The following is a 13,674-nucleotide window of genomic DNA, read 5'->3' as shown; positions in this document are numbered from 1 at the left end:
ATGCTTTATGAGCCACATTCAACTTTAAGTGATGGTCTTAGGTCACTTTCAGCTCAAAAATGGAAGACAGAGATTTTAAAGGGGTTGTGACACCATTGAACATTCAGATAATTTAGTTCGGCATGAAAAGCTAGTTACCGTATTTTTCACCCTAAAAGGTTTTAGAGGAGGACAATAAGAAAAAAATATTTTTAATTACGCCTCAGGTCAGACCCCCAATGTTAATCATACCTCAGATGACAGCCCCAATCAGACCTCAATAAGACCTCAAATCAGACCCCCAATCAGACCTCAGCTCAGACCCCAATGTAAATGACCTATAATAAGAGCCCCATGCCTCTCATCAGCCCCGATAATCAACCCTTATGCCTCTCATCACCATTATGCCTCTCAGCCCCCATTACCAGCCATTATGCCTCTCAGCCCCCATTATGCCCCCTGCAGCCTCATGTTTTATAAAATTAAAAAAACACTTACCTCTCCTGCTCCTGGATGCCGCCACTCCTCACATCGCGATCCTCTTCCTTCTGCTGTCAGCTGTGCTGTGATCTGACGCACACAGTGTAAAGTCACAGAGCGCCCTCACGCTGTGCGCAGCCTTCACAGCTGACAGCTAAGGACCAGGAAGCGGTGAGTACAGAGCCTTTACCGCTTCCTGGTCCTCCGGTACTAATGAGCGCTTCCATAATGGAAGCGCTCATTAGTATTCGCATCATAAGACGCATATAAGACACTTATGAGGCGAAAAATATGGTACTTTTTTAATTTACAGTACTTTTTGTTACAAAAATGCTCCAGTTGTGCGATAGTCTCCTTACTTCTTTATAACGGTGCCCCCTGTTGGATGCCATGTATATGTACTCCTGACCACCAAATACCTGCCTTCTTGTGACTGTTTTACAACTTATTTGATATTACTAAAGTACTAAAGATTGTATATAATACTGGGTTTGTGTATGAAATCTGACACTATTATTAAAAATATCTGCAATAACATTGGTTGTCAGTAAAACTGGTCATGACTCAAGACTCCTGTGGCAAGACACACAGCAGGGGACCATTGGTTGGGGACCACTACTCTAAGGGCTGTATTATATCAACAGATAATCTGACAGATTTTCTAACCAATCATTGGTCAGATGGCCATTTACACACACAGATCTTTTGTTATACGCACCAACTATTGGTCTGATTGGACAGAAATTGGTCAGATAATCTTTTGGTGTAATACAGCCCTAAAGGTGGATTTAGATAATGGGCAGCTGATGAACAAGCAAATTGTTAGTTCATCTGGTGAAATGATCGTTAGTGCAGGCACATAAATGATCATTTCTGGGCATCAGAACGTGCGGTCTAAATGGCGATCTGCTGCCCAGGAACAATGCGGCTGTATGAGGATGAGCGATCACAATAGTAACCCCTCATCCTCATACTGTGGAGGTGATCGCTGCATGTACACATCCACTTAAAGAGCAGCTGACTATCAGGAAGGAATGTTTCTTTCCCGTCAATCTGCTGCTAGTCTGCCCGTGTAAATCCACCTTAAAACATTGCATAAGATGACAACAAAAGGGCATGCTGTATACAGATGTAGCAGACATTAAAATAACTCTTGGCGCGTTGACACACAAGCTCATCTTGCTGGCTTGGGTAGTTCACACTAGGGCTTAGTATCCGGCATGCTGGCATGCATTGATAGAAGCTGAGGCATCGCTGTCCAGCCCCATTAACTAAAATGTTTACTGGCCACAGCCACGAAAATATACCGACAATCGTCTAGACGAAAAACAATGCGCGTCTAGCCGGTTCTCGACATGTTTGCCAGGTTGCGGCCGGATCTCCTCTAGTCCCCATTATAGTTAATGGAGCTGGATGGTGATGCCTCAGCTTCTGGCAATGCCGGAATGCAGAGAGATCCAGCAGGCTGTTCCCTTCCGGATACTAAACGCTAGTGTAAAACTAGCCTTAGTTCAAGGCCTCATGCACACGACCATGCCGTGTTTTGTGGTCCGCAAATTGCCGCCCATGTGCGTTCTGCAATTTGCGGAATTAAATGGGCCGTCAATAAATAGAAATGCCTATTATCCACAAAACGGATACATTGGCTGGTTAATGCGGTAACATACAGATCTAACATGCGCCAACATCAGTACATGTTTTATTTCTGGGGTAAAGGAGCTCAGCTGATTCTATGACCATTGATGGTGAGCCATTCAGTCATGACTCTGCTAGTCATCCATAATTCTCTGTTATGATGGAAAAGTTTGGTTTGTGAAGTTCGGGTATATATGCAGCATTACTTCATAATGTTCTTTCTTGTTAATTTACAGGATGGACCGCTTTCATCTACACACTGCAAGGAGTGATACAAGTTGGTAAGTCACCAAGACTTAACACTTTGTAAGAACTCTACTGAGAACTGAAGTCACTCCTCAAAAAAGCTTCCATATCACTATAATTAAAGGAGAAAGACATCTTTATACATAAATGGAGAAAAACAGATGTACTTGAGGATTTATTTTTGTAAAATCCCTATGTGGGTCATTGTAATGTTCAAAATCGGTGTCTGACTGGGGTTCCCTGGGCCCACCAGAGGGATTATTCTTGGGGCCCAACCTTTATTTCATTTCTAAAGTCAAAAAGGTTTTCAATCATAGAGATAGTCCCTAGAGGCAGGTGATTAGCTCCAAAGTCAGCTCCAAATGTTTATATTTTTTATTTTTATGGACCTTTGGGGCCCACTATAGTGTCAGAGCCTGGGACCACTGGAGGATCCTCTGGAACTCTGGTGGGCCAGTCCGACCCTAATCAGAATAGGTGTATCATCAGAGTAGTGACAATAACAGTCATATAAAAATATATAAAAATGTTGCCAGAACTATAACTTTTCCCAAAAAATTGCAAATACTTTTTGTTTTAACACAAAAAAATTCTGATGTGTCGTAGAGACATGTAGGAATGAAAAGGACATATTCATGAACATACCTTTACACGGGTTTGCTGAGATTTTAATACTGATGACTTATCCTCTGGGACCCCCGCCAATGAGCTGTTTGAGAAGGCACCGACACTCCTGTGAGCACCATGGCCTTCTCCATGCTTGCCAAGAACAGTGCCATAAATTGTATAGTGGTTGTGCTTGGTATTGCGCTCAGTGAATGGGGCTGAGCTGTGCCAAGGTCACGTGACCGATGAACGTGTTGTCACTGGCCTAGAGAAAGCTGTAAGAAGGCCGTGGTGCTACTGTGAGCGCCACTGCCTTCTCGAACAGATAATCGAGGGGGTGGAGCGAGTGTCAGAACCCCACCGATCAGATAGTGATTACCTATCCTGTGTTTAGTATCATCAGTATTACAATCTCAGAAAACCCCTTTAAAGTGTATTAGCAGTCCAGGAGTAAAGCCAAAAGGCCGCTCTGGCTCATAAGAAGGCTGCAGTATTATAAATGGCATGGCGTGGATGGTAGAGGGCCTTTTACAAGTTTTACTTTTGGGGCTGGGAAGTGGGTGTCATAGCTAAGGAACTAGGCTCAAAAGTATGGAAAATTCAGACTTTTAAAAACAATTCTCAACAGAATTGCTACTCCAGTATTCCTACCTACTAAATCCTGCAGAATCCCCGAAGTCCTGACGGATGTAGGAAAGCACTGATTGTCCTAGCGAGGGTGTTTTATAATAACACTTTTTCAATCTGTACTTGTGTGTATATATATATATATATATATATATATATATATAAACCTCAAGTTACTGTATGTAACTATACAGAAGTTATTGAGGGACATTTACTAAGGCTGGGTTCACACTTGAGCGTTGCGCAAACGCGCGTTTTACGTGCGTTTTTGACGCGCATTTTTATGCGCGTTTTTGTAATAGTAAACGCGCGTTTGACGCGCGTTTGTGTGATTCACTACAGTGTCCTATGGCCACAAACGCCCCAAAAGTCGCTCATGTACTTTTTGGAGCGTCGGGCGTTTTACAGCGCGATCGTACGCGCTGTAAAACGCCCAAGTGTGAACCATTCCCATAGGGAATCATTGGTTTCTCCTTGTTGAGCGTTTTACAGCGCGTAGGAACGCGCTGTAAAACGCTCAGGTGTGAACCCAGCCTTAGTGTTTACACCACTATGGCATAAAAAAGTCACATTATGGCACACGTTCTACTGTAATTGTGCAATCATTTGTGATTTTTCACTTGTCTTGTCACTTTTTTTTAAGGCTACTTTCACATCTGCGTTGTGCTGTCCGGTTTTGAGATCCAGCAGAAGGTCTCAAAACCACAGCACAACGCTTCAGTTTTGTCCCCATTCATTGTCAATGGGGGCAAAACTGAACAAAGCCACACGGAGTGCTCCAGAATATATCTGTTCCGGTTTGTTGCATTCCCATGCCAGACATAAAATCGCTGCAAAAAGTGTTTTTGTGTGCGGCATGGGAAACGGAAGAAGCCAGATCCGGCACCAAAAAGCATGTAAGTCAATGGTTCCCGAACAGTTTTTTTTTCCGGCGCCCATTGACTTACAATGGTTTTAGTGTCAGATCCGGTTTCTTCATTTTCGATATAATACAACCGGATCCGTTCTGAACAGATGCAGCCGGTTGTATTATAATAACGAAGCGTTTTGCTGTGGTTTTCAGATCCCATACCAAATCGCAAAAACGTAGATATGAAACTAGCTGAAAGTGGAGAGAAAAGGGGGCAGGCTTAGCGGGAGGAGGTATGGCCAGATTTACTATCATTTACGCCAGACACTGGGTAAATAATAATAGTTCAAACCTGCACCAGCTCATAGTCTGGCACAAGGACAGCCTGGAAATGTGCCACATTTATTAAGAGGCCCGTGCTCCTGTGCCTTTGAATACATTTGGGGCATTCTGTCATGACGGACTTTATACTAAGACTGGCGTTTATAGCGCCAGCATTAGTAGATCTCCTCCACTGTCTCCATACAATGGGCTGTTCTGTTCCATTGTCTTGATCTAGTTGGGCCTGGTGTCTGAGGGAACAACTAAACCCATCCACCTGATAAGCGAACAGACGGGTTATATCTGGGCAGGCGTTGAGTCCCAAGAAAACTGGTAACAAGGCCTCATGAAGATTTGTCTCATTTATACTAAATGGATAGTCTTTTCACTTTTTGTTATTACACAGTGCATTACTTTAATTTATTATGTTGTTCATAAATAATCCTCATCATTTTTATCTTTTAAGGTTCACCTGATGCCCAAAAAAAAATTGAGGCTCACTACACAGCAGTGCTGGAAGATGGCGACAATGTACAGCTGGAAAACAAGGTAGGACTGTAATGCTTTTATGTAGATTGAAAAGTAGATTGACAGTTTTATTTTTTATTATTATTATTATTATTATCACAATGAATTGAAAAATGTAATTTCTATTCTGTACTATGTAAATCAAATAAAGGATCAATAGAAATTTTAGACGCCAGTCTTAATAACCCCTATATGTGGCTGTGGATCTGCTGACGTTATGAAGAGACGCCGGCCTCCTATCCCCCCTGTAATGCACTGTGTTACCATAGACATAAGTCGCATTGTCGGATATATCGGGGGATTGGTGAAGCGGTAATAGTGATAAGATATAAAATCGTGTCCAGACAAGTAATGGATCTGTGTTACTATGATGCAGGGGGATGAACTGGCCCACTTGGTTTTGGTTGCTGGAGAACCGATAAATGAACCTGTTGTGCAGCATGGTAAGAAAATTTTATATTATTATTATTATTTTTATTTTTTTAGAAGTATATTATTTCTGCTGTCAATTATGTCATGATTATCGGGTCCATTTTACTGCCCTGTTCACACTGCATTCTGCGCCAAGAAGCCAGCAGTGGTTGCACAGAATCCGCCTCCCGATGATTTCAATAGGAGACCGCATTGCTGTTCATGCAGATGTGACCGCGCCAAGAACGGCGATACCCTTTTCTATCGTAGTGTTTGGATGGACAGTGGGGTAGATTTATCAAACTGGTGTAAAGTAAAACTGTCTTAGTTTCCCATAGCAACCAATCAGATTGGTTGCTATGGGCATCTAAGCCAGTTCTACTGTACACCAGTTTGATAAATGACCCCCGAGGTTAAACCGCAAGCAAGTCAGCGGCATTCAAATTGTAAAACTGCGGCAGAAATTGCGATGTAATTCTTGATTGACAGGGCAAGGTTCCTGCATAGTCATTCCACCTGGCCCTGTCAATCAAGTAGGAGAGGAGGAGGCTAGCAGAGGAAGGAGGAGGGGCATGGGTGCACAGAGTGGCTTGGGCCCGCCCTCAGTGCACTTAACAGCTCATTTGCCTATGGATTAAATGTATAATGAAGCAGCAGATCACTAAGTGAAAGTTATGATTACATTCAGCTTAGCTAGTCCTTCAGGGCAGCGTCCCTGGTTTTTCAGTTACTTTCTTGGGGACAGACTCCCTTTAACCATTGCAAAACCAGTGTGATAGGAATTTACATTCACCTCTCAGGGATTTCCTGGGCGACCCCAACTAATGCTCTCCCTTTCTGGAAACCCGGCTTAAGAAAGTTTATGTTTAAGATAAGCATTTACTGACCGGGATCACAGCCCTGGCATCCACAAGAGAAACGGTGATTGCCCTATTATTGGCAATCTAGTGCACAGCAGACTTGGACATCTGTCTGCCATGTTGTTCTGGTTAAGGCCATATGTTTTTTTAGAGGCTGTTTAGACAGAAGGATGGATTATGTATGCAAAGCTCTGTCTGCGGTGACAAACTACAACCACATTGCCCAAGTGCTTCCATTATTAGCATTGTGCAAAGCAGTGATGGATAGTTTCCAAAGTGATGATATGCCATATTTTATTGAGTAAGGGAAAACAGCATATTTTCATTGTACTATTTTTGTCATTTTTTCCACTGAATTCATAAAACATTTATTGACAGAGGAGTCATCAGTTTGACATTTTAGAAAGAAAAATAGAATTATACAGATTAACTCTTTAGTGACCACCAATACGCTTTTGTACGGCACTAAACAGGCCTTAGGGTGGGCCACCGCCTTTTTACGGCAGCCCAATCTAAGCGCTGCAAGGGTCTCCCATGTACCAGAGAGCGGGAGCCCAACTCTAACATTAGAGCTGCGCTCCTGCTCTAACTGCCCTGACCGTCAGAAGCGCCAATCTGGGCCATATATACCCTTAGAGGCCATGTGCCATGACCAATAGTGGCCGTGGCATCTAAGCAGTATACAGAGGGAGTGGACTCCCTCTGTCTCCCATTGGCACCCTGCAAATGACATCGCTAAAGCATATGTAGTATTGCTTCATCAATAACAACCTGCACTAACCAATTATTCTGTAATTTATCCATAAAGGCCATAAAAAAAAATAAACTGGCAGAATTGCACCTTTTTGTTTATTTGCTACCAAAAGCAATCAGAAAGTGTTAAATACCCAAATATGATACCAGTGAAATCTACAAAATCAATCCCTTAGACAGCTCCATAGAATGAAAAATAAAAAAGTTATCTGTTTTGGGATATGGCGATGCAAAAACATTGTCTTTTTTTGTTTAAAGGGTTTTATTGTCTAAAAAAGTAGTAAAACGTAAAAAAAGACTATATGTATTTGGTATTGTTGTAATCGTGGTGACTCTGAAAGTAAAGTTATCATGCTATTTACGGCAAAAAAATATAAAACTGGCAGTATTGCCCACCCAGAAAAGTTCATCCAAGCCACTTACTAATGTATTGTGATTGCCCATATTGCCTCCTTTGCTGGCTTTTAATTTTCCATCACATTATACAGGTCCTTCTAAAAAAATTAGCATATTGTGATAAAGTTCATAATTTTCTGTAATGTACTGATAAACATTAGACTTTCATATATTTTAGATTCATTACACACAACTGAAGTAGTTCAAGCCTTTTATTGTTTTAATATTGATGATTTTGGCATACAGCTCATGAAAACCCAAATTTCCCATCTCAAAAAATTAGCATATTTCATCCGACCAATAAAAGAAAAGTGTTTTTAATACAAAAAAGTCAACCTTCAAATAATTATGTTCAGTTATGCACTCAATACTTGGTCGGGAATCCTTTTGCAGAAATGACTGCTTCAATGCGGCGTGGCATGGAGGCAATCAGCCTGTGGCACTGCTGAGGTGTTATGGAGGCCCAGGATGCTTCGATAGCGGCCTTAAGCTCATCCAGAGTGTTGGGTCTTGCGTCTCTCAACTTTCTCTTCCCAATATCCCACAGATTCTCTATGGGGTTCAGGTCAGGAGAGTTGGCAGGCCAATTGAGCACAGTAATACCATGGTCAGTAAACCATTTACCAGTGGTTTTGGCACTGTGAGCAGGTGCCAGGTCGTGCTGAAAAATGAAATCTTCATCTCCATAAAGCTTTTCAGCAGATAGAAGCATGAAGTGCTCCCAAATCTCTTGATAGCTAGCTGCATTGACCCTGCCCTTGATAAAACACAGTGGACCAACACCAGCAGCTGACATGGCACCCCAGACCATCACTGACTGTGGGTACTTGACACTGGACTTCAGGCATTTTGGCATTTCCCTCTTCCCGTCTTCCTCCAGACTCTGGCACCTTGATTTCCGAATGACATGCAAAATTAGCTTTCATCCGAAAAAAGTACTTTGGACCACTGAGCAACAGTCCAGTGCTGCTTCTCTGTAGCCCAGGTCAGGCGCTTCTGCCGCTGTTTCTGGTTCAAAAGTGGCTTGACCTGGGGAATGCGGCACCTGTAGCCCATTTCCTGCACACGCCTGTACACGGTGGCTCTGGATGTTTCTACTCCAGACTCAGTCCACTGCTTCCGCAGGTCCCCCAAGGTCTGGAAACGGTCCTTCTCCACAATCTTCCTCAGGGTCCGGTCACCTCTTCTCGTTGTGCAGCGTTTTCTGCCACACTTTTTCCTTCCCACAGACTTCCCACTGAGGTGCTGTCACGGCTGAGGATGGGGGAAACCCTCAGCCGTGAGATGCCAGGTGTTGTAGTGGCTACTCGGCCATGAGCACAGGATAGGGAGCAGGTCACCTCCTCAACGCATCCCTAACCTGACCCTAACTCCTAACCAGCATGGGCCGACCTTTAAGGTAGGAGGACCCATGCGCAGGAACCTCGGAGCCCTATCTTACCCTCCGCAGATCCCTGCACTAGGAGCTGGGTAGACGACCTACTCCTCCTTGGCACGGAGGAGCAGGAGTCTCAATGGCCAAGCTGTAGGGAAAAGGGGAACACTAACAGACTAATGCAAATGGCAGGCGAACTAAGTAGTTCTACCAACCTGCCACAGCCTTGCTGACTGGATCCCTCAAGAGACAGGAATCCAGAACCATTAGCTGCACCAAAACATAGAAAGCTCCCAACAGAAGAACATACAACCTCACCAACATAAAGACATCAGGTCAAATACACAGGAGGCTGCTCCAGCTAGCAGGGCTGAAGCAACCTACTGAACCATGCAAAACACACAGGCTTTATAGGCCAAGAAGCCACACCCACAGTCAGACACACCCAGTGACATCACTCACACACCGGGAAGGGAGTTAACCCTTCCAGCACCACAGAAGGGAAAGTCACAGACAGGGGAAGTGTCCAACCGATCACACTGTGGCTGTTGCCGCTGGCAACGACATGGGTGGGAGCCGTCCAGAAAGACAGCCCGAAGGCCAGGACACTGCCACCACATGTACAACATACCAGACGCTGCCACGGGCAGCCACAGTGAAAGGAAGATGTACGTGCGCACCAATCAACAACAAGTGCACACCAGACATACAAACAAAGTGCATCCACACACGCACACAACTCCCCGGGAACCGCACACATAGCTGTTGTCCGCAGTAACCGCACTGAGGCCAACTACATTATGCCTCAGCTGCGGTTGACACAACAACCACAACCGCGGGCAACTGTATGCGGCTCCCAAGGAGTCACGACCATAACCGTGGCCGTGACAGGTGCCTTGATACAGCACTCTGGAAACAGCCTATTCGTTCAGAAATTTCTTTCTGTGTCTTAGCCTCTTGCTTGAGGGTGTCAATGATGGCCTTCTGGACAGCAGTCAGGTCGGCAGTCTTACCCATGATTGCGGTTTTGAGTAATGAACCAGGCTGGGAGTTTTTAAAAGCCTCAGGAATCTTTTGCAGGTGTTTAGAGTTAATTAGTTGATTCAGATGATTAGGTTAATAGCTCGTTTAGAGAACCTTTTCCTGATATGCTAATTTTTTTAGATAGGAATTTTGGGTTTTCATGAGATGTATGCCAAAATCATCAATATTAAAACAATAAAAGGCTTGAACTACTTCAGTTGGTGTGTAATGAATCTAAAATATATGAAAGTCTAATGTTTATCAGTACATTACAGAAAATAATGAACTTTATCACAATATGCTAATTTATTTAGAAGGACCTGTACACTGCTCATATCCAGAGTTTACGACCACCCTGCAGTCCAGCGGTGATGGCCGTACTTGCACACTGTCGGAAAAAGCTCCAGCCTCTCTGGTCGCCAGGACAGCGGGAGTGTACATAAGATGGCACTTTTCCTATAGTGTACAAGCACGGCCACCACTGCTGGATTGCAAGGTTGTCATAACCCCTGGAAACTAACAGTGTATAATGTGATGGAAACGTTAATAAAGCCAGCAAAGGAGGCAATACGGACAATCACAATAAATTAGCAAGTGCCTTGTATTAACTTTGCCTACATGTTAAATGCTATTTTCTGAAGTGAGACAACCCTTTAACTTATATATACCCAAAATGGTGACATTAAAAACTACAACTTGTCCTGAGAAAGTCTGAACTTCAAAATCACATGTTTGTGGAAGTTTATCATGACAAGAATAAAGGAGATTTATGAGGACCTCAGAAGAAGAGTTGTTGATGCTCATCAGGCTGGAAAAGGTTAGAAAACCATCTGTAGAGAATTTAGACTCGCCAATTCACAGTCAGACAGATTGTAGGAAATTCAAGACCATACTCTCCCAGGAGGGATTGACCAACAAAGATCACGACAACCGCAAGGCATGTAATAGTCTGTGAGGTCAGGAAAGAACCCAAAGTAACCTTTAAGCAACTAAATATTAATAACCAATGTTAATATTCATGAGTCCAACATCAGGAGGATACTCAACAACAATAGTGTGTATGGCAGGATTGCAGGAAAGTCACGGCTCTCCAAACAGAACTTTGCTGGCCATCTGCATTTTTTTTTAAAGATTACCTGGATAAGCCAGAAGACTATGGGGGAGTATTATCAAACTGGTATAAAGTACAACTGGCTTAATTGCCCATAGCAACCAATCAGATTCTTCCTTTCATTTATCAAAGGAGCTGTTAAAAATGAAAGGTGGAATCTGACTGTTTGCTGTGGGCAACTAAGCCAGTTCTTCCTGACGCGTTTTGTGGACCCTTTTTGACTTAAATGAGACATTTTATATTTGGAGAAAGTAAAACCAATGAATTAAGCTTTATGGTATCTGTGAAATATGGTAATGGTAGTATCACTCTGTTGCTGCATTCTGGCCAGGAGCAGCGATGTGTATACCTCACTCAATAAGGTCCTACAGTGGAATCTGTGCACCCGTACACTGCTGACATGTCAGCGGTATACGATTTTATGGATATCAACATGCTATATTTGGAAGGAAAACTTAAAAAAATAAAGTATGTTACAAACATTCATTTTATGACTTTTAGAATACATTTTAATAAAGTATATTCAACTTAAAAGTTTTGCAATGTCCAAGTCAAAATCCTGACCTCAATCCAATAAAAATGATGTGAAGGACCTGAATCGAACGGTTCATGAGAGGAAAGCCACAAACATAAGAGCTAAAGCTGTTGTGTATGGAGGAATGGGCTAAAATTCCTCCAAGCCGATGTGCAGGACTAATTAACGATTACTGGAAATGTTTAGCTGCAGTTGTTGCTACACAAGGCCGTCACATCAGATACTGAAAGCAAAGGTTCACACACTTTTGCCACTAGCACACGTGATATTTATTTTCCTTAAAGGGCACCTGTCAGCAGATTTGTACCTATGAAACTGGCTGACCTGTTACATGAGCACTTGGCAGCTGAAGACATCTGTATTGGTCCCATGTTCATATGTGCCCGCATTGCTGAGAAAAATGATGTTTTATATATGCAATTAAGGCTCTAGGAGCAACAGGGGCGTTACCATTACTCCTAGAGGCCCTGCTCTTTGCCACTGCTGCACCCTCTGCACTTTGATTGACAGGGCCAGTTGTGATGACGGTGTCACTGCCTGGTCCTGTCAAAGTGCAGATGGTGCAGCAGTTGCAAAGAGCAGAGCCTCTAGGTGTAACAGCAACACCCCCGTTGCTCCTAGAGGCTCATTTGCATATATTACAACATCATTTTTCTCAGCAATGCGGTCACATGTGAACATGGAACCAACACAGATGCCTTCAGCTGCCAAGTGCACATATACCTGGTCAGCCAGTTTCATGAGTATACGTCTGCTGACAGATGCCCTTTAATAAATTACAAAATATAATATTATTGACTCGTGTGTTTAGTTTGGCTAGTAGTTTTATATCACATTTATACAGAAATATGGAAAATTCTGTAGGGTTCACTAACGTTCGAGCCCCACTGTATCACACAGACTTGACAGAAAGACATTGGGGGTCATTTATTAAACTGAAATATGCCCATATTAGGCGCATTTCAGGCGCAGATGGTTAGTGGCGCCACAATCTTTGGGCAGGCCCTTTTCAATTATCATTTTCTATGCCTGATTTAGGCGTAGAAAATGGTCTAAATGTAAGACAGCTAGGAAGCTGGCTTACATTTAGAAGCAGCGCTGGATGAGCTTAAGTTATATAGAGGTCGGCGCCAGAGCAGGGGCTTTATTAAGACCAACCATTGGTGGAGCCCGACTTAGAAATGCAGTGTCAATGTGACATGTTTGGTTCTGAATGGCTTCTTGCTCATGGATTTTTGTTAGCTCAGCATAGCAATTCAATTGAGCTATAGATTTCAGTGAACTCTGAACCAAAGATTTGCCATTTTTATTCTATTGAGAAACATGAAATGGGGTTTTTCCCCAGTAAGCACTAATCATACATGCATAGGCTAGAGAAGGCCCAGCAATGTAGTCGGCCGTTTCCATAACTTGCTTCCAGTTCCAATCCAGACAATGAACAAGCCATAGTACTGGTTTAGTGCTCCAGCCCCTTAGTTAGTCCCTACACATTAGTGCTCTAGGTCACTTCCTACTTGAAAAACTGCAACAGGGCTCGATTCAAGTGACACCAGTACTGTGGACCCTATATGCTCAGGATCATTTGGGGCGATGGCATATCCTAATGATATTCAATCAGAAAATCCCCTTTATTCTAATAATTCTGACATGACTGGAATTCAGACAATTGCCTTAGGTTATTGTGGCTTTATCCCTGGAGGTCACAGACATCTTGTGTTTTCCTTGTCCCAAAGATAGATGGGGGAATAGGAGGTGTACGGGAAGGAAGCAAGGACATTTTACAAGGAAAAATTGGGAGGCAGAGTGACCCTCAACAAGGGAAGCAAGAACTGAGGTTTCTTATATCTTGTCCACCTTTTCCTGGTGATAACTGTGCATGATTTGGATTGCTGGATGATAACTGTATTTCTTGACCACTAGTAATACAGAAGTCTGGGG

The 13,674-nt window shown here is 43.1% G+C and overlaps 1 protein-coding gene across 3 annotated transcripts in view; it reads left to right on the top strand.

Moving 5' to 3' along the window:
- PIR (pirin) overlaps positions 1 to 13,674 on the top strand; it is a 146,090-nt gene that overhangs the window by 130,643 nt on the left and 1,773 nt on the right. For all 3 annotated transcript variants that reach the window (XM_044283719.1, XM_044283720.1, XM_044283718.1), the window contains exons 7-9: positions 2,331 to 2,375; positions 5,211 to 5,293; positions 5,649 to 5,715. In XM_044283719.1, coding sequence (XP_044139654.1) covers positions 2,331 to 2,375; positions 5,211 to 5,293; positions 5,649 to 5,715 — 195 coding nt within the window. The remainder of the gene's footprint in view (positions 1 to 2,330; positions 2,376 to 5,210; positions 5,294 to 5,648; positions 5,716 to 13,674) is intronic.

Source organism: Bufo gargarizans, chromosome 3, assembly GCF_014858855.1.
Source record: "Bufo gargarizans isolate SCDJY-AF-19 chromosome 3, ASM1485885v1, whole genome shotgun sequence".
In the NCBI taxonomy this organism is placed as follows: Eukaryota; Metazoa; Chordata; class Amphibia; order Anura; family Bufonidae; genus Bufo; species Bufo gargarizans.
Note: the sequence above shows the minus strand (reverse complement) of the source record. Positions and strands in the feature narration are given on the sequence as shown.